This window comes from Calliphora vicina, chromosome X (genome assembly GCF_958450345.1).
Source record: "Calliphora vicina chromosome X, idCalVici1.1, whole genome shotgun sequence".
NCBI lineage: Eukaryota > Metazoa > Arthropoda > Insecta > Diptera > Calliphoridae > Calliphora > Calliphora vicina.
Genome location: NC_088785.1, coordinates 6,998,296 through 7,025,153, shown reverse-complemented (window position 1 = coordinate 7,025,153; position 26,858 = coordinate 6,998,296). Strand labels below are relative to the sequence as shown.

Here is a 26,858-nt window from a genome sequence, read left to right as displayed (position 1 = left end):
GATAGCAAAATACACAATTATTTTATGTAGTTAATACAAAAAATGTAGTAAAATTTATAGTTAAAATAGTGCATGCGATATAGTAATGGAATAACTATGTGAGTACTTATGTATGGAAAATCAAACATTTTAGAAAAAAGTAATAATATTCAAATGACACAACAATAATAATAATAATAGTTAATAAAAGAGCAAAATGTTAAATAACGAATTGGAACTACTATAGATATTTGCTTACTGTGTATGGAAATCGTATCCATTAGTGTCATCCGTTTCAACAGTCATGTTGGTGGCAATATGTAAAGGGTCCTTATTATGGTTGTCAACGTTTAAGCTTCCAACGGAGCCAATATCACCAATGCCGCCGACGCCAGGATTAGTTCCTGTAGCTACGACACCGCCACCAGCGGAGTTCGTTCGACTCGCCATATGATTGTGATCGATTAGTGAATTTAAATTCGTTTTGATTGCAATGCCTATAATCGAACCTTGCAGCTGGGGACGTTGCTTTGAGCCACAGTACTGTTTACTATTACTAGGACCACTACTGTGCGTGTGTGTCTGACACCCGGCTGGACTTCTTTGGCTAACTTCGCAGATATCGTAGTCGTCGTTACCACCATTATTTTCACTAGCATCGCTTTTATTGTTGCCATATCTGTGGTACAGGTTACTGCTACTGTTGGCACATCGTTGACGTTGCGACGAGGAGCCAGCAGTAGTTGATGAATCTGGACTGTTGGCAATTGGATCGTTGACAACACTACCGCCATCGACTACATCGCTAGATGCTGTCGTGGCAATCGTGCTGCCAAACTGTTGCGAATTTGAATTGGGCGATGAAGACGGCTCATATTTGCGCGGACGGCCTCTCGACAAGTGACGCCTTTTCACAAACTCACTGTCGTCAACCATCCAAAAGGAGCCAAAGTCATCTTCGTAACGTACAAAGCATTTATGCAATGACAAATTAGTGCGTATAGCATTCTATTTAAATGTCCATAAATGTGTTATTTTTTAAAAATCAGAGGCATTGCCAAGACCCAGTTAGGAAGCGTAAACGTTGTTTTTTTATATATATATATTTAGATTTAATTATACAAATATAATTTAAATAGCAAAAAGAAAAAATAAAATAGAATACAAGAAAAAGAGAGACAAACAAATTTAATGAAATTGACGGTATAAGAAATGACGGAAAGAAATTAATGAAAAAAAATTTAAAATTCATGCAGATATAGAAAAAAATTTATAGATATATATACTATATATAGGAAAAAGTTGTTAAGTAAAAAAAAACGAGAAAAATTGAGTTAACTCACGCCACTTGTAAATCTTAAAATGTTTCAGTTTAAAATTTCTTTAATCTAACATTTTAACCATAGGTCGGCTAGGTCATCAATATAGATAGGAAGTACTTAAATACTTGCAAAAACAGGGAAATCTGTAATAGCTACAGAAAATCTGTGATCTCGTTTGTAAACGCCCAAAATGTTTACTTTGGTATATGAAAACGTTAAATTCAAAGAAAACTATAATTTTAAACATATGATAACTGACCAAGAAATTAGTGAACCAGGGATGCAGAACTCCCGCCACTGACTATTTTCATTATTTTATGTAAAGGTTGTTGGAAAAAAAGAAGTTGAAACCATAAACTGTTTCAACGAAGCATCCCATCAAAAAATAATGAATTACAATTATACATCTTTTCTGAATTTCTTAGAAGCAGAACATAATGATCGAAAAAATAAAAGTACAAAAATAACTTTTATTTCTACTCGAACAAATTTGAATTTTATGAAAAAAGTCATAATTGTTACGGTCCCTGGTTGTAGTGATGACTTATTTGTAAACGGTTATGGTAAGATAATGCAGTTAACATATGATCTTCTATTGATGTACATATATTACTGTCAATAATAACTTTATTTTTAGTTTATGTTTAAATATTAATACATACTAATTTTGAATTCAATAAAGATAAACAAGAATATGAAAATAAAGTGTGGTCCGATATACATATATTAGAGTGACAATCAGTTGTATTGAAAACATTTTTTGTTAAAATTTTGAAGAGTGCCGGGTGGAATATTGGGGTCAAAATGTCTGCGTTTTTCGTTATTTTAAAATTTAAGGGTCATTTGGACCCAGTGTTGCCAATTTAGCACATTTAGTGCTCGATCTAGCACTTTTTAAACTCATTTAGCACCAAAAAAAAAGTAATCTAGCACCTAGCTCTTTTTTTTTAGCATTTTTAAATTTTTTTCTAGCATTTTTTTTGTCATTTTTTTTTTTTAAATTTTTGGTACACAGAAAAAATAAATTCATAATTGGAATGAATTTGTAATAAATATTGTGAATCGAACATGACTTTTTTCCCCAAACTATTTTCATTCAGAATAAGAACATGTATAATAGCCATATATTGGCAAATATTTTAAGATGAATTATAAATATCTGAAACTTAAAAAATATCATTAATCATAATAAAACATCCATAAACATTAAGGCATTTCATCCTCTTTACTAAATTTATTGAATTTCGCGCATATTTTTCCATTTAGTAGCTGAAAATCATAAACAAATAAAAAATTTCAAACATTTTTGAACAAGATAAAAATATAAATGAAATTGAAATAATATTTTTCAAGCTTTTTCTTAAAAAGCCATACTATTTAAGAAATTATTTATAAATGCTATGAATTGAAATCAATGAAATGAAATCATAATATTTATATTGAAACTTTTTTCTGTGTATTTTAATCATTTTTTAATTAACTTTAATTATTTTTCCACAAAAATATGTTTTTTTATTTTAAAATAAATAACTCTATTAATTAACATTCTTAAAAAAGATATTGGATAACGAAAATATAGATGTATTATACGACGATTTCGAAGATCAAATTTTTGTACAGCTGTCTTGGTCATGAATTCGAAATGCATGTGGAAAAATTAAAAAACTCAGGTAAAATTCGAAAAAATAAAGCGAAATTTTACCAATTTTAAAATTACTTTGTATTAGCGAAGAACAAATTAGAAAAATAATTGACCAATACTCCAACATTCAATATATAAAATGGATTAATAAAAACAACACAGTATCTTTCTGGGCAGAGGTAAAAGCATGTAGAGATGCCGGAGTGAACAAGAGATTCGAGGAAATTACTAATTTTGTCTTAAAACTTCTCAAGGCCCAACTATAATATGCATAAACTAGCTTAAGTCAGCTTAAGCAACTGTGCGAATACATATAAAATGTATGTGACAAACTATAATGTACTTAAGAGAGTTTCGTCAAATTTTATTTGCTTAAGCAAAGTGCGAAGCTGGTCGCACATTCCGTACGGAATCAGCTGTTTGTTTATTTTATACAAAGAAAATAGAGAAATAAATGAAAAGGATGAAGAAAATTAATTTATTTTGATAAAATAATAAGAAATACGTATTTTTTTAATTGCATGTTGCACATAAATGTGCAAATGGAACTTTAGCTCCATTTGCACTTAAGTACATTATGGTCATCTAAAAGTTTCTTCGGATTTTCTTAAGCATTTGACAGACTTTTCGTTCGGTTATGACATTACCTTAAGCTAGCTTATGCATATTATAGTTCGGCCTTCAGTCTTCCGTGGTCTAATGCGGAAGTTGAACGTGTGTTCAGTCAAATGAACATCGTAAAGACAAATATAAGAAACCGATTACATCTACGGACAGTAAATTCTGTTTTTAGCAATTAGGTAAGAATTTATTGTTAAATTTTGATTTCTTAATTTTATGCTATAATTTAATAACATTTTAGATACGGATTAAAAGGAAGCGGAATGTGTTGTTACCAATGATGTCCCAACGAATTATCTGAAATTAATAATAATGATGATAATGATTGAAATTTTTAAATTCATCAAATTATTTTCGTGATCTTAAAACTTATGTGATAAAATATGAATTTATATATGAAAATAGTAATTTAAAGACTTTTTGTTTTTTTAAGATTTTACCTCCGAGTTTTGTTTTTAAAAATGAATTCAACATTTTATTTTTGATTTTTCTTTTAAGAAAAGATGTATTTTCAATTTCTATATTCATATTTAAGTATGAAAATGAATTTTAAAGAAATACAGATCTCAGAGTTATTATAAAGTCAATTTTTTTTTTATTTATTTTTGTTAGCACCTTTTTAAAATTTTTAGCATTTTTTTGAGAAAAATCTAGCATTTTTTCCCAATAATGTTTTGGCAACACTGTTTGGAACCCAAATTCTTCTAAGGGTTAAGTTCCATTTTTGTGCTGTTATTTTAAATTCTGGACTCTATGTTATATTTTCCTCAAGTTTCGCATTTCGCAATCTTTTCAATAGAAATTCCAAATATTGAAAAATTTTACCTTTGACCTTCACGATTTAAAGGTTAACGTTTTCCGATTTTAGTAAAACTTTCAGACCATATTTAAAATTACCAGTACTATAATATTATGAATATGTTTCACTTAAAATTTATAACAGTAAGGAAATTGGGCTCATTCGCCAAAATATGGACAACAAATTAGTTTTTCTTGAAAATCGCAAAATTTCAATCGCAGGTACGGAAAAACTTTAAGAGGTATTGACATAATTTTTTCATATTTCTATTCCATATTATGATCTCAATAAATCCCAATGTGATGATCAAAAAATTCTGAAATTTGTTTAACAAAATTTTTAAAAATTTGAAAATGGAGATTAGAAACAGCCGTTAAAAAAAATAATTTGTCTGGCCATACCTGCGAATAGGTTAACGGTATCCTACGAAGACAAAAACTCATACTCAAGTAAATACAGATATACTACTCTAACCACTATTAATTCGTACGGTGGTAAAATTAAAAAAAAAATTAAATCATTTACATGTACCGCATTCAAAATTGAATTATTCATATTAAGTTTTTGTTAATTATGATTCTCAAAAGAAGTACCAAAATATGCAAAGAAGTAATTATGCTGGAAATAATGTTTCTTTAAATGCAACCCTTTATAATCTAAGTACTTTAAAATGCAGCTCTTCTAAGTTGACCATTATTAATTCGTACGGTATAAAAAGTTCCGTTATTTTTGGCTCATGTTTCTTTTTTAGCAATTTTAATCAATTACAATCTTTCAAATTTTGATTCACACTATTTTCTTAAATTGTTGACAATTAAAAAATTATAATGGTGCGCGGGAAGCCAATATCGGACGATATTCGAAAACTTATAATTGATAAAGTTAAAATTGGAAAAAGTTACCAAGAAATTGGAAAAGAATTAAATTTATCTAAATCAAGTGTACAAGGTATAGTGGAATTTTATAAGAAAAACAATTCAATTACCTATAATGTAGAAAAACGAGGAAATATATCGTCAATAACCGCACGCGACATTAGGTCGTTGGAAAAAATAGTTAAAAAAAATAGAAGAGACACTGTAAGAAATTTAAGTGTTGAGTGGTCAGCAGCAATTAGTAAATCTGTTGGACGGGAAACAACCCGAAAACATATAAAAAAACTATGGATTTTACAAGGTAAGTTATATGTGGATTAATATGTGGAAGCTTATCTATAAAATGTGGTTAATCTTTAGGCTAAGTCGAAACCATTGCTTACTGCTATCCAAAAGAAAAAACGGCTGTTATGGGCAAAGGAACGACAATCCTGGACACAAAGGCAATGGAACTCAGTAATTTTTAGTGATGAATCCAAGTTCGAATTGCAGATAGGAGACACTCGAACTAAAGTTGTGCGCAAGACAAATGAAGCCTATCACAGAGATTGCCTAAAACGAACAGTAAAGTTTCCAGCCAGTGTAATGATTTGGGGCTGCATGTCGGCTAAAGGTGTTGGACAACTCTGTTTTATTGAAAACACTGTTAATTCAGCTCGATACATACATATACTTGAGGAACATTTGATGGCATCAGTTGAAAATCTTAGTTCATTCTGTGAATACACATTTCAACAAGATGGGGCACCAGCCCATACAGCTAAAATTACAAAACAGTGCTTCTTAAATAACAATATAAATGTTGTAGAGTGGCCATCATCCAGTCCGGACCTTAATCCGATAGAGTCCGTGTGGGCAATTATGAAAAGACGCCTCAGGAATGAGCCCCAAAAAACAATTTCCGAATTGAAGAAAAAAATAGAAGAAATATGGAACTCCATTACCCCAGATGAATGCAAAGAATTGGTAGAATCAATGAGTAGAAGAATAAAAGCCGTGATAGACGCTAAAGGGGATGTTACACAATAATTATTTGAATATGCCGTACGAATTAATAATGGTCAATATGTTAATTTTTTTTCTAAATTTCTTGTTCAAGTGGCCTGAGACACGTTAATAGTCTGGCGAATTTGTAATAACTTTAACATTTTTAACCAAATTTTGTCATTTATATCTCATTACAACGATAATTACGTACACATTTCGATTCTTTTGCATTCAATTGCAAAAGTATTTAGTAGCAACATTTTTACAAAAACTGAATTTTGGCGATAATACAGTTTTTTTTTTTGTAATTTTGACCCAAAGGAATTACAGGGTTAATTTCAAAAAAAAATTAATGTAATATTCATTAATATAAATAAATCTACATATTTCTAGAAAACAATTCAGAAAGTTAAGTTAATAGTAAAATTTTGCATATATCTGAACTTTGACCTCGATGCGCGTCCAGAAATCGTTGTCCGATTTGGCTCAAATTTTCAGCACTTAACTCTTAGGCCTAGTGTCACAATATTCCACCCGGCACTCTTTGAAATCTAAAAAAATAAAAAATCTGCTGTCACTCTAACATATACATATATCTTTATACTGCGCTATGCCACAGCTGTTTTGAGTTGTTTACGTATCTCAAGAATACGACAAGATATCGAAATATATGTATCTGTTGTGACATTTGTCGCCATATTACATATTTAATACGGATGTAGTTCGTTCTTTATATGTGTTTGTGGAAATTTATCTGATGGGAATGACCTTCAGCAGCTTACCATTGTAAATTAGTAACAAATTATTATTAAAAATGTAGTTGTAGTGTTTACGTTAACTATAAAGGTTTTTTTATATTAAAAAATTGTATTATTAAGAAAAATATAGTAAGTAAATGTTTGAAGAAACAAGAAGAAAAATTCTTGAATTTTAGTGTTTTTTTTTTTGGAATAAAAAATAAATTGCCAAAATTTGACGTACGTGGGAGTTGAAAACATACCCAAAACCAAAAACATTACTATTGTTCATTAATCCAACAATTGAAGAGGAAGATGATGCATTCGCTGTGGAAGACGACGATGATGATGTGGACGATGACGCAAATACAACGGCGGCGGCCGCAGCTGCAGTCGTTGAACGTTGTGGGCGGCGTTTGTAGAATTCTAACTCATCCACTGTCCATACAGCGCCCTTTACATTTTCAACCCTCATAAAACACTTATGCAATGATAAATTGTGTCTAACCGCATTCTAATACAATATTCCAAATATTTTTATATTACTTTTAATCAAATTATTCGGATAATATTGATATACACATACGAGTATATAAACTAAACATGCACATGCAATTAGACTAGTAAAATAATTATAATAAATATTTATATAATACAAACATATATAAAATGAAAAAAAAGAATTACGTAGCATGATTGTAATGAACAATATTATAATGCTTGTTCTTATTTGGTTTTTAATGGAGACCAGTGTTGCCAGTTTTCAAAACTAGATCTTCTTTGATTTTTAATAGTTCCATTTTTAATTTGTATATATAAATATGAATTTTCAACTAACTACGAACAATTTCATTTTTTTCAAGTTCATTTTTTATAATAACTCTCTAATAATTCAAATAATACCATTTTAAAGTAATTTAGAAAATTTGCAAATTGGAATGCATATTCTAACCTGCCAAGGGCGTCATCGACAATATTGTCAAGAGTTTTTCCCAAAAAGAACAGAGTGCTACTGCTTTTGGAAAATGATTTCGAAAATATTTCATACCTAATATTTCATATGTATATAGTTTGACAGCATTTCGCACGAAATTTTGAACTGAGTACTTAGCTTTAGACGAAATTTACTTGTGTTTATAATGTGTGCCCTGCAATTCATTGATTTTGCAACCTACGCGCAATGTGTTTGATATGTGGCCGATTGGCACACTCTGCATAATACTTCACTTTTAAATTGAACGTTACTGGTTGACTTATTCATCATCGCACAGCCCAAACGGCTGAAGCTAGAATCATGAAATTTTAACTGTGGGTTCCTACCTCCCCAAAACGATCAGATAAGAATAAAACTAATAAAGATACAAAAAAAACTTAAAATTGCATGTTACTCCATTTTAAAAACAAGCTGACAGGAGTTTCGTACTTTTTGGAAATTCGAACATTTTAGGGGAGAAAACTGTATTTTAGTACATTTTTGGCACCCTATGTATCTTTCAAACCAAACATAGAAACAAATTTTAAAACGTATTCTTTACTCATCAAAATACCAAAAGATATGTTTGGTACTTTTTGGAAATTCGAACCCTTAAGGGATAAATATTGTGTTTATTTTTGGTACTTTTTCATAAAATATGTTTTTCTATAATTTGACATAGACATACGAATATTTTATTATGAGCTCCCACAAAAAGGTACCAAAAAGAAGATAAAATCGGGAAAAAACATTTTATTTGAAATTATTAAGCAAATTTTGATATTTTTTTTAACATTGGTTCCTGGTTTCATAGAAAAATTAACTAAAAGGGTGTTATTTAGAACTCGAGTGCCAAGGTGTATATTGGGCCAAATCAGTTTGATACTTTTTTTAAAACATACATATTTTTCTTGGGCACATTAACACAGATTTTAATCTTTTGAGACATGTCTGTAGCATAAACAATTTTGGAAAAATGGATTATTTTTAAATTTAAAACTTGAGGGGTGTTCAAACTGGAAAAGGTACTTTTTTTGATATTTTAAATTATTTCACTTATCGACATTAAAGTTATCTGATATGTATCTGAGTGAAGTTAGTATTAAGAATAGGGGATAATATTTAGGTAGTAAAATCTGAGAACTAGGTACTTTTTTATTCTTCTAATAGTACTTTTTAAATGTTCTATAACAATGGACTTAGAATCATGAAATTAAGCGTATATGTTCCTACGTGAGTGAGAATTCTAGGGGGAGACTTTTTGGTACTTTTTCTTTATTCGAATGGTACTTTTTGTAATTTAACCACCAATGAAGTTAAGAGATGAAATTAAGCTTATATGGACCCGAGTGAGTGGGACACCACAAGTGGGGGCTTTTTTGGTACGTTTTATATAGTTTTTGAATTTTTTGTAATAATGGACATAGAAATATGAAATTAGGCGTATATGGTCCTAAGTGAGTGAAAATTCAAGGGCATACTTCATGGTACTTTTTCTTTATTCTCATGGGAACTTTTTTGAATTTTCTATAATAATGGACCTAGAATTTATTATTTATTAAGTGTTTTAGAAATAAAATTAGTTGGGTTATAGTTTAGTGAAGGCGAATTCAAAAGTGATAATCACTGGTACTATTTCGTTATTGCAATGGTACTTTTTGAATATTTTATAATAAACCTAAAAATTTTAAATTAGGCACAGATGATTCTGAATGGTAACTTTCTTTAGCATTTTCTATAATAATGGACCCAGAAATATGAAACTACTAGACAATTACAATTAGATTCACAAAGAGAGACTTAATAGTACTATTTCCTTCTTCTAATTGGGGTGGCGAAGCGCACCGGGTCAGCTAGTAAGTATATGATATTTACAAAAGATCTTGCACTTGGCAGGGTAGAAAATGCATTCCAATTTTCTGAATTACGTTGAAATGGTATTCTTTGAATTATTACGAGTAATATAAATAAAACAAGAGTTCGAATAATTACCAAAAATTTCTAAAATAAACTTTTATTTAAAGTTTCTTTATCAAATCTCAATATATATATATATATTTTCTGGACGTAGTAAGGCAAATCTTATTTAAATCTTGTAAATAAATCAAACAATATATGTTGTCTTCGAAATCTAACTTCAAATAACGGGAATTTGTAGTTGGTTTGTGGTTGGCTTTTTCAGAAGATCGAGCTTTTTGAAGAAATCCTGACAACACTGATACTTTCAATATTTTTGTCTTACTAGCTTTTTGGAAAACTAGTTTATACCCTTCACCTTGAGTAGCAATTTCTATAATTCTCAATTGCGACCCCATATACATAGATATGTATATTTTGAACATTTATAGATAGCAGAAATTGGTTTAGTGATGTCAGTCTGTCCCTGTCTGAAATATACGGAAAAATCCTATTTAAGTAAATATATAAATTAATGTAGTATATAGTCAAGACATTAAGCATTCATTTGCTCAGATTTTGGAAATATTAATGACTTTTCTCATTAAAACGGGAGTTTTAAAAACATTTTTTTCACAAATACCTGCATTTCTACGAAGGTGAAAGGTATATAAGATTCGACACAGCCGAATATAACACTCCGACTTGGTTAATATGAAACTGGTAGGATTTTAAATATTTCTTAATAATCATAATAATATGAAATAAGAAAATTTTAAATTCCCACAATCTTTTATTTTTATTTCGTTTATTCAATTCACCGACCTTTGCAAATTTGGTTAATTTTAAAACAATAATTCAGTTTTAGGATAATAATGGTTGATGATTATTGTTATATGCATTGACCATTAAAGATTTCCACTCAATTAGTGGTTAGACAGACTAAAGCACAATATTTTTCTTAAGAATTTACAGATTTTTTTGTTGAAAACATCGATTTACTAAAGTAAATATTTATTTTAGTTATTTAGGTCAGACAGTGGAATATTTTTTGGAAATTGACTAATTAACGCACAGTGGAGGAATTTAAAAAAAAGTGTAAATAAATTTGTAAATTTGTAAACGTATACATCGATTTTAATAAAAATGTACACGGCTATAGAAGAAGTAAAGCTGAGAGGGGCTGAGGTCACAAGCAACCAAAGTTAGGCGCATGGATGTGAAAATGAAAGACTGACAATTTTCTAATTTCAATCCAATTTTAAAGATTGTACTCTATATATGTAAAAATCTTGCCACACCTACACATTATATCTTATAAAAATCATTACTGAGTCCTCTAATACACGGTTGTCATATTCTAATAAAGTTGTCAGAAAATGTTCAATAAATGGTTAACAACCATATGTCTCAACATAAGTTCTCATGGTTGTGTTAACCATTTTCTGAGCATGTTTCGGACAACCGTGTATACGTAGCTTGAGTCTAATATTATAAGTGGGGGCGGATTTATATGCATACCATGTAGACCAATCCGAATCACACATTTTGCATGCAATAAGCATATTTTCCCAATTTTTTAAAAACAAATTAATATTTTGTCATCGATGGACAATATGTTGTATCAAAAAAAAGTTGTTTGTCAAATTTGTTATAGAAATACATAGCATCCAAAAGATGCGTTTTAATGTTCTGAATATTAAAAAGAGGGTAAAATTAAATAAAAAAAAGATGTAAATAAATCTGTAACTTCTAATGAATAGCCCGATTTTAATGGCTATACAGGAGGTGTTGATAAGTTTAAGTTTTGAATTTGAGCTTAAAACACCAAGGTGACCCACAATGGCCCAAAGTGGGGCACCTCGGGTATATCAAAAATTAAAAATGATGCCAAATTTTTGTTCGCGATTCGATTTGAAAGATCTTTGTATATATGGAGTTATTACGAGTTATTCGCATTTGAAAATTAGTAGAACTAGTAGAAAAGAAAGGAAATTATGTTTTCTTTTCAAAGATGTATAAAATGTTTAAGAATCAAAAAAAAAAAACGATTAAAAATATGGGAATAAAAAATGGTAGCTGATTTTTTTTGAAAATTTAAAGGTTTAAAATGCAATAAAAGTTTTGTTTATGAATCGTTTTTGATAAAATTTTATACTTATATGTATAGAAACTTTTAACCAAAATCCAAAAGTCCAAAAGAAATTTGTGAATTATTAATGACAATCTACAATTCCCAAAAAACGTTTCAAAAATCCCAAAAATTGTTTTTTAGATTTTTGACCCTGTTGACAGTACCGAGGTCCGGGATATAAATTCCCTTTGAAAAATATATAAGAAAATATTGGGGCATACAAAAGAGGTTTTAATTTTTTTAAAGCAACTATGCGATTATAGAAAATATTGTCTAAAGTACCAATTTACATAAAAAGTTGGTCTACTTCGGAATGCTCTGAACTACGCAGTAATACGTATTACTGATATTATTTTGCTTTTATAATATTTCCTTAAATGTTGTCTTTCAGAAAAATATAAATACATTATTTATATATATGTACTTTTTTTCGAAAAAAATACTTTTTTTATTACTAAATTTTTGTTAATTCAAAAAATCGGTAAATATTTGGTTCTGCTATTAGCAAAAATCCAGTCTAAGGTTAGTAAAAACACAAAAATTTTAATTTTCAAATTTTACATCATTTTTAATACTTCTTATACCCCACTTTGGCGCATGGTGTCTCCACCAATTCAAAAGTCAAAGTAAACTACACCTATCTAGTTAGTAGTGCTACAGTCTACTGGTGTATTTTCAATGAGTTCAAATGTCAATTGGCTGGGGTACGTATGTTCATCTGGTCAGTACATTGAGGGTGTTGTGGCCCAATTGGTAAGCGTGTTTGATCATTAAGCATGATATGGTAGTTTGGTTCGACTCCCACCCGCTGCCAATCAACAACATCAGTTTATAATAATTAGTTTATTTAATATATGAGGCATTTCATGTCAAGTGAACCAACTTTTGAAATCGATAAATTCCGTTCGGGATGAAATTTGCACCAAGTTTAGTTCTATTAGATAGTAATTCAGACACAATTTTCAAAAATATCGGTCGAGAACTCCCTGAGTTAGAGGGTGTCAAAATTTTACATTTTGGTCAAGCTGGTGTTTTTTCCTTATTTATGTAAATTATTACCTATTGTTCTTAGCAAAATATGTCCCAAATAGGTTAGATAGCTCTTTCTTCAATATTTCAAAAAAAAAATATTTAAAAAAAAAAATCAAAAAATTTTAATATTTTTTTTCCGAAATCAAAAATTTTTTTTTTTCTTAAAATAAAGCTTAGATATTTTCCTTGAAGACCTATTTGGCCGCTTAGTGGGATATCTAACAAAATAAATATTTTGTAACTAGAGTTTTCCTTTTCCCGCATTTTTTCATTCCCCGGGAAATCGGGATTCATTTTGAAATATCCGGGGTTCCCGGGAATTCCCGCCTACAACAAATTATTCCATTTTAAAAATATAGATATAAATATTCTTTAATTTTAATGTGTACAAATAAAAAAATACAATAAAAATTTAATATAAAGAGATAAACTGACTCGATTTGTATCGGAATGGTTTAATTTTCATTAGATTTAGTTCTACCTTCGTTAGATTCCAATTAATTCTGTTAATTTTTCAAAAAATATTTATTATACCCTTCACCTTCGTGTATAAGTTTGTCATTCCGTTTGTAATTTCTACATTTTTCATTTCCGACCCTATAAAGTATATATATTCTGGATCCTTATAGATAGCGGAGTCGATTAAGCCATGTCCGTCTGTATGTCTGTCTGTTGAAATCAATTTTCTGAAGACCCCAGATATCTTCGGGATCCAAATCTGCAATAATTCTGTCAGACATGCTTTCGAGAAGTTTGCTATTTAAAATCAGCAAAATCGGTCCATAAATAACGGAGATATGAGCAAAAAACCGGGACAACCTAGATTTTTGACCTATTTTTTATCTATATCTGGATTACTAAGTCATTAATATAGACAATATGGATAGATAATGATAGATATTTCAAAGTCCATTGAAAGTTTCGATCGGAATATAATTCTGTGACAGCCATGAGCATTCACGAGTTTTTGGAATAATTTGAATAATAAACTTGTTATTGGTCAATTTGGGTTAAATCATGTTTGATGTATGAATCTTCTGAACTTTTTTTTGGAGCTTTAAGCATCTTTCAGAGAAAGTCAAGTTCAAAAAAATCACATAAAACTAAGAAAAACAATTCCCGGGAATTCTCGCACAATTTCCCGGGATTTCGGGATTGAAAATTATGCGGAATTCCCGGGATTTGTCGTCCCGGGAATTCCCGTGAAAACCTCTATTTGTAACTCAAAACATTTAATTTTAGACTTTTTTTTTCAAAATCAAAAACTTTGTTGACTTTTTTTTTACAACATGTACCCTTTTGGCGGCTTAGTGGGATATCTATTAAAATAAATATTTTGTAACTCAAGACATACAATTTTTGACTTTTTTTTTTTGCAAAATCTAACTTTTTTCAAAATGGGCCCTTTTTTAAAAAATTTTGTTTGCTCAAAAGAAAGCTTAGGTCTATTCCTTTAAGATATTTTTGGTCGCTTAATGGGATGCGAGTGAAAATACAATACAAGAATTACAATTTTGTGAATTTTTTTTTGCATAAATGAAAGCTTATGTTTTTTCCTTTAAGACCTATTTGGTCGCATAGTTGGATGCGAGTGGAATATTTATCAAAATCGATTTCAAAAGTTGGTTCACTTGACATGAAATGCCCAATATACAAAATTCATGTCACTAAATTTTGTGATGATCGATCCGAAAATCATTTTAATGAGTATAGATTTCTTAAAAATGTTCATATTCAAATAAAATTCAACACAAATAGGTTTCATATACACAGAAGTCATGTCATTAGTGTAGGGTATCATATGGTCGGGATTGACCGACTATACTTTCTTACTTGTTTTAATTAATTTTATTTTATATTTTCTATAAAGTTAGCTTTCAAATTAAAGTAAATACATTACTTCGTTTTATTTAAATTTCTTAAATAGGGGTAGGTAAACACTTATTTATTGAAAAAATTACAAAAAATCAATTTGTTTAAAATAAGTATTGCAAACAAATCTAATCTAAAAACATTTAAAGCCGCTATTAGCAAAAACGGTCTAATATATTGTTCTGATGAGTTTTGTAATAAACCTAAACTTATTATACATACATATTAGAGTGTCCCTTAGAATTAAATTTTTTGAGAGAAAAAAATTGAGCCACTCTAATGGATATATTTTAAGTAAGAATAAACTTTTGTTTTAATATTTCTCAAAATATGTTAATTTTGTTCCTACATTTATTGTTTTAGTGGCCTGAGACACGTTAATGGCCTGGCGATATTTTAATAACCTTAACATTTTTTAACCTATTTTTGTCTTTTATATCTCGTTAGAACGATAATTACGTACACATTTAGATTCTTTTAAATTAAATAGCAAAAGTAATTACTTAATAGGAAAATTTTTTAAAAAACTTAAAAAAATGCATTTTTCCCCTTGAAAATGCACCTCAAAACTAAATCGAAAGTCGGCACGGGTTGCCGACTTTCGATATTTTAGGTCATTACGAAAGTTTTCAGGGGGTACCGTGTCAACATTTCAAAAAATTTTATTCTAATGGACACTCTAGTACATATGTATAGTACAATCTCACTGATCGGCTAAAAAGCGGAAAGTTGACATCGTTTTTAATTTCGCTTACAACGAAAGACTATTAAGAGAGCTAGTTATTCCCCTGCTCAGCAGTGTTGCCAATTTAGCCCTTTTCTGACTAAATTTAGCCCTTTTCAATCTTGTTTAGCCACAAAAAAATTAATTTAGCCTTTAGCCATTTTTTAGCCTTTATTATTTTCATTTAGCCATTTTTATGGCTAAATCAAAACTTATAATTTACTCTAATGATCTGAAATTTTTGCTGTTAAAAATTAGTAAAATCAGTTCAAAAAAATTGGCAGGAATATTATAACTAAACATGTTGAACCAGTAAACAATTTAAGTACATACAAATTGTTGGAACATTCCATACATTCCACTATAGGTTAAACGGCTACCAAAACTGTGCTAAAGTCCAATTTTTCAAATGCAATTTTTTTAATGCCATTTTGTAACCAATACTCCAAATTAACTAAGGCAGCTTTTTGTTTTTGGTAAATATTAAATTCCATTTGACAACAGTCAAAGACATTGCATCGTAATTACTTAATAAATTTTGTTGAAAAGCCTGTATTGCTTCGTGGAAGCTTTTAAAATTTCGGCAAAGTTCGGCAGATTAAATGAAATCAGAAATGAATATATTGAAATGTTATAAACCAATTTTCATTTACATATGTATAATAGCCATTTTTAGCCGTTTTCGAATAATACTATCTTTTTTAGGTTATTGTTTGAAATTTGGCTTAACGAATATTCAAAAAAAGAAAAATTTTATGCCGTTTTCAAACATGTAGTGGACAAAATTGAAGTAAACATATTTTCAGATGAAGTGGAGAAGCATATAACGAAAACAATAAATTTGTTATACCCTACACCACCATAGTGGGGAGGTTTTTTTCTGACATATTTTTTAAGCTCCGAATTAATATTAAGCTATACCTCAGATCCATTAATTTCCACATCATTTTTAGATAGGCGCTTACAAAACCGGAGACGTTCCACACTTCTTCCAGAAGTAATTCAAATTTTATGTTGCAGTGAACCCATGGAAGAATTTCACTTTAGCCACCAAGACAATGAAATTAATGAAAGCGAAGAGGACCTTTTTGATTTAAATTTACAAAATGTTTGTAAATAAATGCATTAATGATTGTAAATGGGTTAATTTTTGGTCGTTGGTGGGTTAAATTCCATTTTTTAATAGAATTATTCTTACATTCGAAATTCTTTAAGGTTTTGGTTTGAATACCACGATTTTGTAGTCGTTATTAATTTAGCACAGAAAAAGTAGTCATTTAACCTATAGTGCATTCTTCAAAATTATATCTTTAAATTTTTGCTCAAGCATTTTATTATCTGCATCAAGGACGCATTCAAAATACATGTGGCATTCTTGCATGGTTGCTCAGAATTGTATTTCAACGGCAAAGACTGTAACTTTTGCAAGGATTGAGATATTTTTGTATTTTTTGAATGTACAGATAACTTCTTGAACACCCATAGTTAAATGGTCATAAAAGTATATATTAGACTCATAAATATAAGCAGGTAAAATGAAAACGACTACTAAATTAACTAAATTAAATTAAATTATTTTTGTCAATGAAAATCAGTTCTGTCCGACGACGTGTATAATTTTTAGAATATGTAGTTTTTTCTGCATTACTTGAGAGGCATATTTGCCATATATTCACTTATCGAAATATTCTCCATCGATTTCGAAGTTATCACAAAAGATTACTTTATACATAATTTGTCTTTCATATAAAAACCGTGCCTAGAGTTACATGTTTATGAAAACCCTAATACTAATCAATTAAATATGAGGTTTTAAAAACATCGGTATATGATATAGTGTGGCCACATATTACGTTATTTTAAAGTTAAGGATCAACATTCTTATTTTCTTCCATTTGAACGCGTGTTATATTCTTACATTTTTGTTTGTCTATTCGGCATAGCCAAATGTAACATTTTAAGTAGTTTTTTGTGTCAAATGTTCATATGTATGTATTTTTTTAATTAAAAATTTTAGCCCTTTTTTAGCCACTTTTTAGCACTTTTTGTTGTCTTTTTTTCTAAGTATTTAGCCCTTTTTGTTCACTAAGAATTGGCAACACTGCTTGCTGCTCAGTCATGAGAAGATTTATTACACTCGTACTATTTGTTCAGTATGTAATTACAGATTCGATACAATTTTTATTCCTCCACTGTGCTACTTGGTGATACTTGTCACCATGTTAAGCAATTCAATGTTAAACATGTGCAGTACTTTAATTAAGCTCTGCAGAAGTATTTGAATGCTTTATCAATTATTTTTAAAGTTTTCTGAGTTTATATTATTGGTTCAAAATAGACAATTTTGAAAATTTTCTATATGCTTTCAACAAAGTATGCAATTGTGTCAATATTTAATGAGTAAAATGAAAAAATCTGTTTAAGTGCCACTAATTTATTATAAATAAATTATTATAAAACATATTTGTGTTATATGAAAGACTTTTTTTAAGTATATCATACCTTCCAAGTAGCAGCATTGCGCCGAAAATAACAAAATGTATTTTGAAACCAATTATAAATTTCATTTAACGTCAACTGCTTGTCGGGTGACTCAATAATCGACTTAAAAATAATTTGAAAAAAAAAAATGATTTGTTACAATAAAATTTAGTATGTAGTAAATCACATTATTTTTTCATTCTCTGTAATTCAGACTGAACTCAGTTTCCGGTTCACGTACTTACTTGTCTAATTAGTGAAGCATATGTAAACGGTGGTCGAACATCAGCATTTTTATAAAATTCACGATTTCGCTGGATTTCTGTGCTCAGAGAAAAAACGTGTTCAATAGTTGGAGAAATACATATTTCATATATTTTTCGTCTACCAGTTAGTAAGTTGAGTGTTTTGAATTGAGCACTCAATACTACTCAATACTGTAGAAGTTGTTTATTTAATAAAATATATTCAACTTCCTAATCAGAATCAGAACTCTTGTTTTTATAAAAATATGCAGCTTTGTAAGTTTGATTCATTCATAAAATGTTTTAAAATTTGTATTCGTAACTACTAAATATAAACTGAACATTTTTATAAAATGTTTCGATTGTTTTTCAAGCTACAGGTAATTTAACACAAGTATTGAGTAGATAATTTTGAGTATATAGTACTTCAAATAATTAGCTTATTGAGTACTCAGCCCCGAAATACTCAATATGTTTACATCTCCTTACTGTCTGTTATGAAATTAAACATACGTTGCAAAATATCATAAATATTTTTTGCAACAAATGCTTTTTTTTATTTACCTTGTTGCACATCAAGTCCAGCTCTTTCCAGCATGTATGGCAGACCTGGAAAAATAAACCAACTATACAAATTATTAAAAACTCAACATACAAGTTTGTCTGCCCTGTTTTTGCAAAAAGTCTTCCAAGATTGTTTAATTATTTAAAGTTCTAAAAATTCCTTAACAAAGACTTGATTTTATACACATTTGGAATTGATATATGATGTATATTTCCATTATATATTCTACTAGTCAAGTTAATGGCTTCAAAACGAACAATATTTAGGGAATTGTCTGAATCTTGCTGTTTGGCGTAACAAACTAGGACAAACTTGTTATTTAAAATTATTTTTTTCTGTAATTTTATAATTTTTATTTTTTTAAATTTTAAAAAATTTCATTTTGTTTTTTAATTTTTTTTTTATTTTGATGATATTATAATATTTTTAGTGGTAAATTTGTGCGAGCAAAAAAAATGCTAAAAATTATAGCAATGTGTCACTACCATCATTTACTATTAATACAAACAAATTTAAGGACATTAAAATTCAAAAGAATAAATATTTTATCCAAAAATTGCCATACTCCTATTCCGTTATAAAAATTTAAATATAATTAAGAATTGTGTTATGATTAAAGTGCCGAAATAATTTGGATGGCTAGTTTTGAATTGGATTTTATTGAAATAAAGGTAAAATGTTAGACATTGAAGTAATCAAGGCTGTGTTACCTGATCCATGGAAGGTGACATCATATATTTGATGCTACCCAAACGAACACATGTGGACATTTATGACTATTGCAACCTTCAAAAGATAATTTAATGATGCAAATATAATAAGGAGAAACCAATCCAATAAACCATATATTATTTACAAAAATAAATTAAGCGCCTATGCTTTTCGAAGCAGGTCCTTTATGCTTAAAATGGTGCAGGCGTATGATAGGAAGGTCAATTAACGTAATTTTAATTTATTCGTGTCTGATAGTTTCGAACGGTCACATATATTCCCTTAAATATTAAATTAAAATAGTAAAAAATTGCGATAGCTTAGTAATCATGTAAGCTAAATATAGGATTCTATGAAATAGAAACGGTTTCAAATTTAATATTATTTACAGTTGTCTTCCGCTGTTTTGGAATTCGTTTACTTACCAAAACAAATGGATATTTGAATATGATTTCATTATTTGTAATTTTTAAAGACCACATGATGTCATATGATTGTGAAATGTTATTTTAGCATGAAATTTCACCACTCTTCTAACATTAACTAGTCATATCCTTTTGATCTTGAGCACTTGTGCACTCAGTTTTAGGCAAACCACCGCAATTATTTGATTTCCTTTTCATAAATTGGTAAAAAAAATAAATAAAAATTCTTAAAATTTTCTTGGTTTTCGAAAAATTCACCATATTCAACGGAAAATACATCATTCGTTAATTCTGTTATCCTTTGTAGATTTCATATCCTTGAATTTATTAGTATTAACAGTAAATTACTGTATTGTAACAGTATTATAGTGTTTTGCAATTTTTTATAATTATTTTTTTTTCAAAATTTTAAAAATCAAGAAAATTTTCTTAGAGTTGCATTTTTTTTCACCACTGTTTTTACTAAACATTTTATAATTATACTTATGTACAAATTATGTATCCTATTGGACAAAATGTCATACAATAATTTCATATGATCAATAAGAATATAAAAACAGCAGTTGTGGACAATTAGATTCCTTTTTTAGTAAAATCAGTGCTGTTGAAAATCACATTGCATAGCGTTGCATTTTTTATGCTCGCTACTGTAGGTCAAAAATAGGAAACTTCTCGAAAGCATGTCTGACAGAATTATTGAAGATTTGGATGCCGAAAATATCTGGGGTCTTCAGAAAATTTATTTCAAAAGACAGACGGACATGGCGTAATCGACTCCGCTATCTATAAGGATCAAGAATATATATACTTTATAGGGTCGGAACATTATATTGTGGAAATTACAAACGGAATGACAAACTTATATATACCCTTCTCACGAAGGTGAAGGGTATAAAAATCAGTATAAGCTTTCGTTGGACACATGCAATGTAAATGTAAATGCGGAATGAAATTATTCAATATTAACAATTTTTCTTATGAATTATTTCTAAGGATACACAATATTTTTAGGTTTTTCTTCTGGCGCTTAGATATATAAATCGGTGAGGAACATGGATTTTCTAGATTTAGGGCGCATACTTGCTGGGGCTAACCTTGAAATTTATTTATTGTGATCGCAATTGCCATGTGAATAGGAATGTTTGGTAGCAAGACACCTGTTCCTTTATATTTTCCGGTTTGCTTAGATTAGGTTGTTCATTCAAATTTTTACAGTTAGTCGAGACCATTTCAAAGTCGTGGTGTAGATCAAGGTTTCGAAGTAAAATTAAAGGAACGCCAATTTTAAACATCAATTCATGTGGTGGAAAGTCCGGTAAATCTAGCGAATTAAAAAAAATCGACATGACAATTGACGACTTGCTCTTTATTTAACACAGTATTGATGGATTTATAGGTTTTTAACTTGCCATCGATTCTATTAATCGATTAAAAAATTATGCTATTGATACAATTAACGTCAATATTTTTGGCTGCCAATAAAGCACGCTCACTGTCTGTTTTTGAAATTTCGTTCGATATTATTGTGTTAGGCTGCAAAAGTCAGAAGGAAAAGTTATACAATTGGCAGTTTTCCATTTCCCAAATCCAGCAATTGTTTGGAAAACATTGAAGCATCACGTTGCAACAATACACTCATATTTGTTGTTAATTTTAATATGTGAACATTTTTCTAAAGACATCACGATTTTGACCATGCATTAGGCTCATAAGCTGGTGTTGAATCTGGTATCACAGGATGTGTTTCACAAAAAGAACCTGCTAACATAATCAATTCACCTCCAAACAAATTAGAATCGCTTCTTATGTCCAACACGATCAACAGCTTCCAAAGTTTTTTGTGTACCATCCCACACTCTAATTTTACAGGTTTGCAGTATTTTACCCATTGAATAATTTTTCTTTATATGATCTTTGGAAAATTGTGTTTTCAATGGTAACTTGAAATGCGCGATTCTTTTACCATCCATTTTTAATTTACAAAAATTTGTCTTCCAATAGAATCAATGACAGATTATATAATACTTCGCATAATTAAAGCTTTGCATTGGTGTTGGTAATTGCCACTCGATCTAATCAGCCCAATTATGTTCAGAAATATGAATGATCACAGATCGATTTGCTTTTCTTGATTAAACGCTTATTTTCCAAGTTATTAGCGAATTTAGATATTTTGAGTTTTTTATATAAAAAAATCGATTTTTGTCAGAAATATGAGTGATCACAGATCGAGCTCCGTTCTCTACTGATGCAATTACCAACGAACGACATTTGATTTTTATTTATATAGATTTTTCTTGTTCAGCATATGATGCACTTTTGTTCGACAATGTAGAGGATGGTGGAAATCAGTTAATTCGGTTAATTTAGAGGCATTTAGGGACAAATGCATAAATACTATATTACATATTCTAATATTCTTTCAAAGTTGTCCGAATTGTGTGATACTTTTCGTATCCGGTTTCAAGGCAAAAGTGATACAATTTCTTCGGTTTTCCACCAGCTGTCAGCAGACCAACTTCCGTCCAAAGGGTCCATTTTGAAAGAAAGTCAACAATGTTTTTGATTTTGCCAAAAACTCAAAAATTTTATTTCCTCAGTTACAAAACATTTATTTTGATAGGTATCCAACTCGCATCCCACTAAGCGACAAAACAGCTCTTCACGGAAAAGACCTAAGCTTTATTTTGAAAATAAGGGCCCATTTTAAAAAAAGGTAAACAAGTTTTTGATTTTGAAAAAAGTCCAAATTTTTTTTTTTTTTTTTCGAAAGATTGAAGAAATAGCTATTTAAACTATTTGGGACAAATTTTGTTAAGAACAATAGATAATAAGTTACATGGATGATTTTTCCGAATATCTGGATAACTATAGTTGGGTAAGTAAAATAGAAAAAACTGTATCGAGGGCATACATTCAATAAGGTGTATGTATACTGTCGATATAAGCCCTCGTTATGTTTTCGTTTACTATATACAAAAATTACTATTAGAATTCTTGATTTTTTTAGATTTTTTGGCGATTTACTAAATTCGAAATCACGATTTTTTTTTTCTGTTTTTATCGGGATATTGTCGATTTTTGGCCAAATTCTGGATACATCACTTAACAAAACACATAACAAAACTTACTTTGTTCTTTTTTTTAACAAAATGTACTTTTTTTCTTTTTTTAACGTATATAAAAGTGGTTTTATATTAAATATCCTGAATATTTAATGTTGTGATTTATGATAGTAAGATACATAAGATAAGGGGCAAAATAAATAAACCAAAATTTGCCAAAAATTGTAAATGAGCAAAATAGTACCTTTTGTTCTGCGGCTCCTCAGTTATAGTCCTTTTATATACGTTACCTTGTGCATTATATTTCATCATATCTGCTTCAACTCTCTGTTATACTGCAGGTAGTTTCAAGTCAATTCCAACGTTACTGCCCTCCCGACTCGGCTTTCTGAAAAATTCTTTATCCTCTTCAATACATAATAGATTTAAAGGATTTCTATTCGCTATGTCGAGCAAGTTCTTCATATTTTCATCAAACATTTTTTCTTTAGATTACTGAGTATATCTTAAACGATGTTTTGTTGGAATTCGTGATTTTTCAAAAAATTAAACACTAAATTAAACAATGTTTATGCGAAACGAAAGTTGGATTTTTGCCAGTGGTCAAAAAATCATCCTCAAAAAATTTTATGTAAATGGGTTGGGGTTAAGACGTGGCGCAAGTCCTCTGAAGTTTTGAGATGCATTTACAAGGATTACTTTCCATTTTTGTGCTGTTATTATAAATACTAGAATTTATTTTATAATTTTCTTAAGTTTTATCAAAATCGGTCCAAAAATAAATAACATTTCTCTATCTTTAAATTAGAAATTCCAAATATTGAAAAATTTTACTATTGACCTTCACGATTTAAGGTTTAACGTTTTCAAATTTTAGTAAAACTTTCAGAACTTAGCAGAATGAAATATATATGTATATAAAACTTCTTTTACAAATGTTAAAATTTTTAACAAATAAATAAAATAATGGATGACTTTTTGCAAAAACAAGGCAAACAAAATTTTTATATTAGTTTTTTTTATTTTATTAAGCAATACAGTTGTTGAATATAAATTTTTATGAATGAAAATTTTACACATTTACAGAAATTTTAAGGTTACCGTTAAGCTCTAAAGTAACCTTTCAGCTCCTTTAAGCTATCGTTACCGTAATAACAATGCAAATACCGTTACCACTATTTTATAAACAATTTTAAATTATGAAAATACAAATTTTTGATAAGAGTTTATTTATATTTACAGAATTTAATACGATTATATACCATGTATGTCAGCTTGTTTTATTTCAAATATTAAATTTTAATAGTACATAACCAATTTTACTTAGTACAATTCGTTTATCAATACAAATTGAAATTTATTTAAAAGATGCGACTATTTCGTAAAATAATAGTCTAGTCTTATAAATCATATTAAAAACTAAAACAACATTGGCATCGTTTTCAAATCGGCATATACTCCATGCGGCACGATTTAACATTATCTGATTTGAATCAAATCAGGGTTAGACCAGAGACATAACTGTTATAAGAAATATCGAAAACAAATTTAGCCATAACTGTTATTTTGTTTCTTTAAATAATAGTTATTCTCAATGAAAATAAGTTTTGCTTTTCAATAAGAGTTATTCATAATAAATATTTTTTTACGTTACTCATAACTTTTATTTTCGATTTATATTTTTTTACGTTGCCTAATAAGAGTTATTTATAATAAATATTTTTTTTCGTTACTCATAACTTTTATTTTCGATTTAACTTCACCTGAAGTATCTCCACTTCAAACAATATCCGATTTTCTGATTGACGAATCGACGAATCTAAATACGTCATCGTTGTTCGGAACATCAATTAGAGAACTTGAAGTGGATTTATCTTCAGAAGATGACAAAGGCAATACATCGCGAGAGTTATTAGCAGCTATAGCTGAAATAGAGAGCTTTATACCTATGATACTGGACGTAGAAGCCGACTTCTTGCAATATTAGGAAGATAAAAAGGATACTTTTGCAATTTTTAAATAAATTGGTTCATATTGTCTATGCTCTGCCGGCTAAACGGCTTTCTGTTGATAGAGCATTTTTTTGCTTTGCGTATTTTGTTGACTGAGAAAAGGTGCAACTTGGCGGACAATGCGTTTGCTAAAACATTGATTGTGAAACAAAATTCTTCATAATTAAAAAACACACAATAAAAAACATCAATCTCATACCAAGCTTATTTTTTGCGACTTTAAAGGTTAAATTCAATGTATGTACTAATAAAATGCAACCAAGGTGGCAAAAGAAACTTCTTTTGAGTTATGAGAAACGAAAAAAATATATTCTTTAGAATAACTCTTATTAGGCAACTTAAAAACATACAAATTGAAAAAAAAAGTTATGAGCAACGTAAAAAAATATAAATAGAAAATAAAAGTTATGAGCAACGTAAAAAAATATTTATTATTAATAACTCTTATTTGAAAACGTAAAAATTATTCATTGATTTATGCCTAACTTTTTCAGTCTCAAAAAATTGAATAACAGTTATTTTTGGTCTCTGGGTTAGACTATTATATTAACGGCCATTTTCACAATGTACGATTATTTCATTTTAACCGGAAAATTAACTAACTGTCGGTTTGTTTAACGGGGACCATTTAACCAACGGTTACCGATTTACGTTTCACCATCATTTGATTACTTAACCAAAGCATTTAGTAGAAAGTATGGCAATAATGCATACATTTGTTTACGAAAAATAGTGTAATGAAAGATTGAAATATAAAAAATTGTCTAAAAGACGGCATAAAAAATAATAATAATTTGTGTTTTCTTAGTGGTATAATAAAAAAACGTATAAAACTCAAAAATATTAAGGTACCTAACTGTAAAATTTACAGAACAAACTGAACAACAATTACTGAAAACCAACAAGGAAAAGTGCACATTTGTTGTTTGGTTTGTAAGTGCAATATCCGGGTGGTATATGGATCACCCCGTGCAAAATTTATTTTTCTTCGCTTTACACTTTTAAAAATTATAAATATTACAAAAATATAAATGTTTTTCCATGTTCTTTTATTATATTTCTTACAATTAAGATGCTAACCGGCGAAATTTATTCGGTTATATTTAACAGCAACTTTGTTGTTATGAATTAATTGTACATTGTGAAATTCATATTAGCCTAACTTGCGGTTAAAGTTCACGTTAACTTTTAATCATACATTGTGAAAATGGCCGTAAATATCACAATAATCCGTTATTTATTTGAAAATTTTTTACATTTATCGGCTACAATTGTTATATGCCTTCATGTGTCTACAACTTACCGCCTGCTAATGTCAATGGGCTCTTGTCACATATTCGTTTTCTTGTGGCGTTCATATTTCCGGAATTTATCAGCATCGATTGCAGATCATTCCCACCATCAGAGTTATCGTTACTATTGCTATTGCATTTATTTAAATCCGGTGTGGTAGATACTGATCTAATAGCATTTTTATATCGGATATGTGATATGTTGTCCTAGTAGTGAAAGTAATAGCCAATAATTGTAAATATTAGTATTGGGTTTTTAAGTATATAATATAAAATACTTGAACCTGTGTTTCCTCAGGCATTACGAAATGTTTTGTCAAATACAGATGATGCATCATGGCCTGTAAACGGTCACGTTCCTTTTGCAAATGCATCTCGAGCTGTGAAACAACCTGCATTTGAACTCGAGCCTGTGCCGTTGATCGATCGTCTAAACAGTGTTCAGTTTTGAGATGCCTACAATTATTTT

General features: G+C 29.2%; 1 protein-coding gene across 1 annotated transcript; it reads right to left on the bottom strand.

Annotated features, from left to right (window-relative positions):
* Positions 1-234: 234 nt before the first annotated feature.
* LOC135962848 (forkhead box protein F1-B-like) lies at positions 235-26,569 on the bottom strand. Its single transcript, XM_065514751.1, has 5 exons — positions 26,401-26,569; positions 18,884-18,928; positions 18,320-18,396; positions 18,096-18,197; positions 235-987 (listed from the first exon to the last, which is right to left on the bottom strand). Exons 1-5 carry the CDS (start codon positions 26,474-26,476, stop codon positions 235-237), a joined length of 1,053 nt encoding a protein of 350 aa, XP_065370823.1. The 5' UTR covers positions 26,477-26,569.
* Positions 26,570-26,858: the final 289 nt, after the last annotated feature.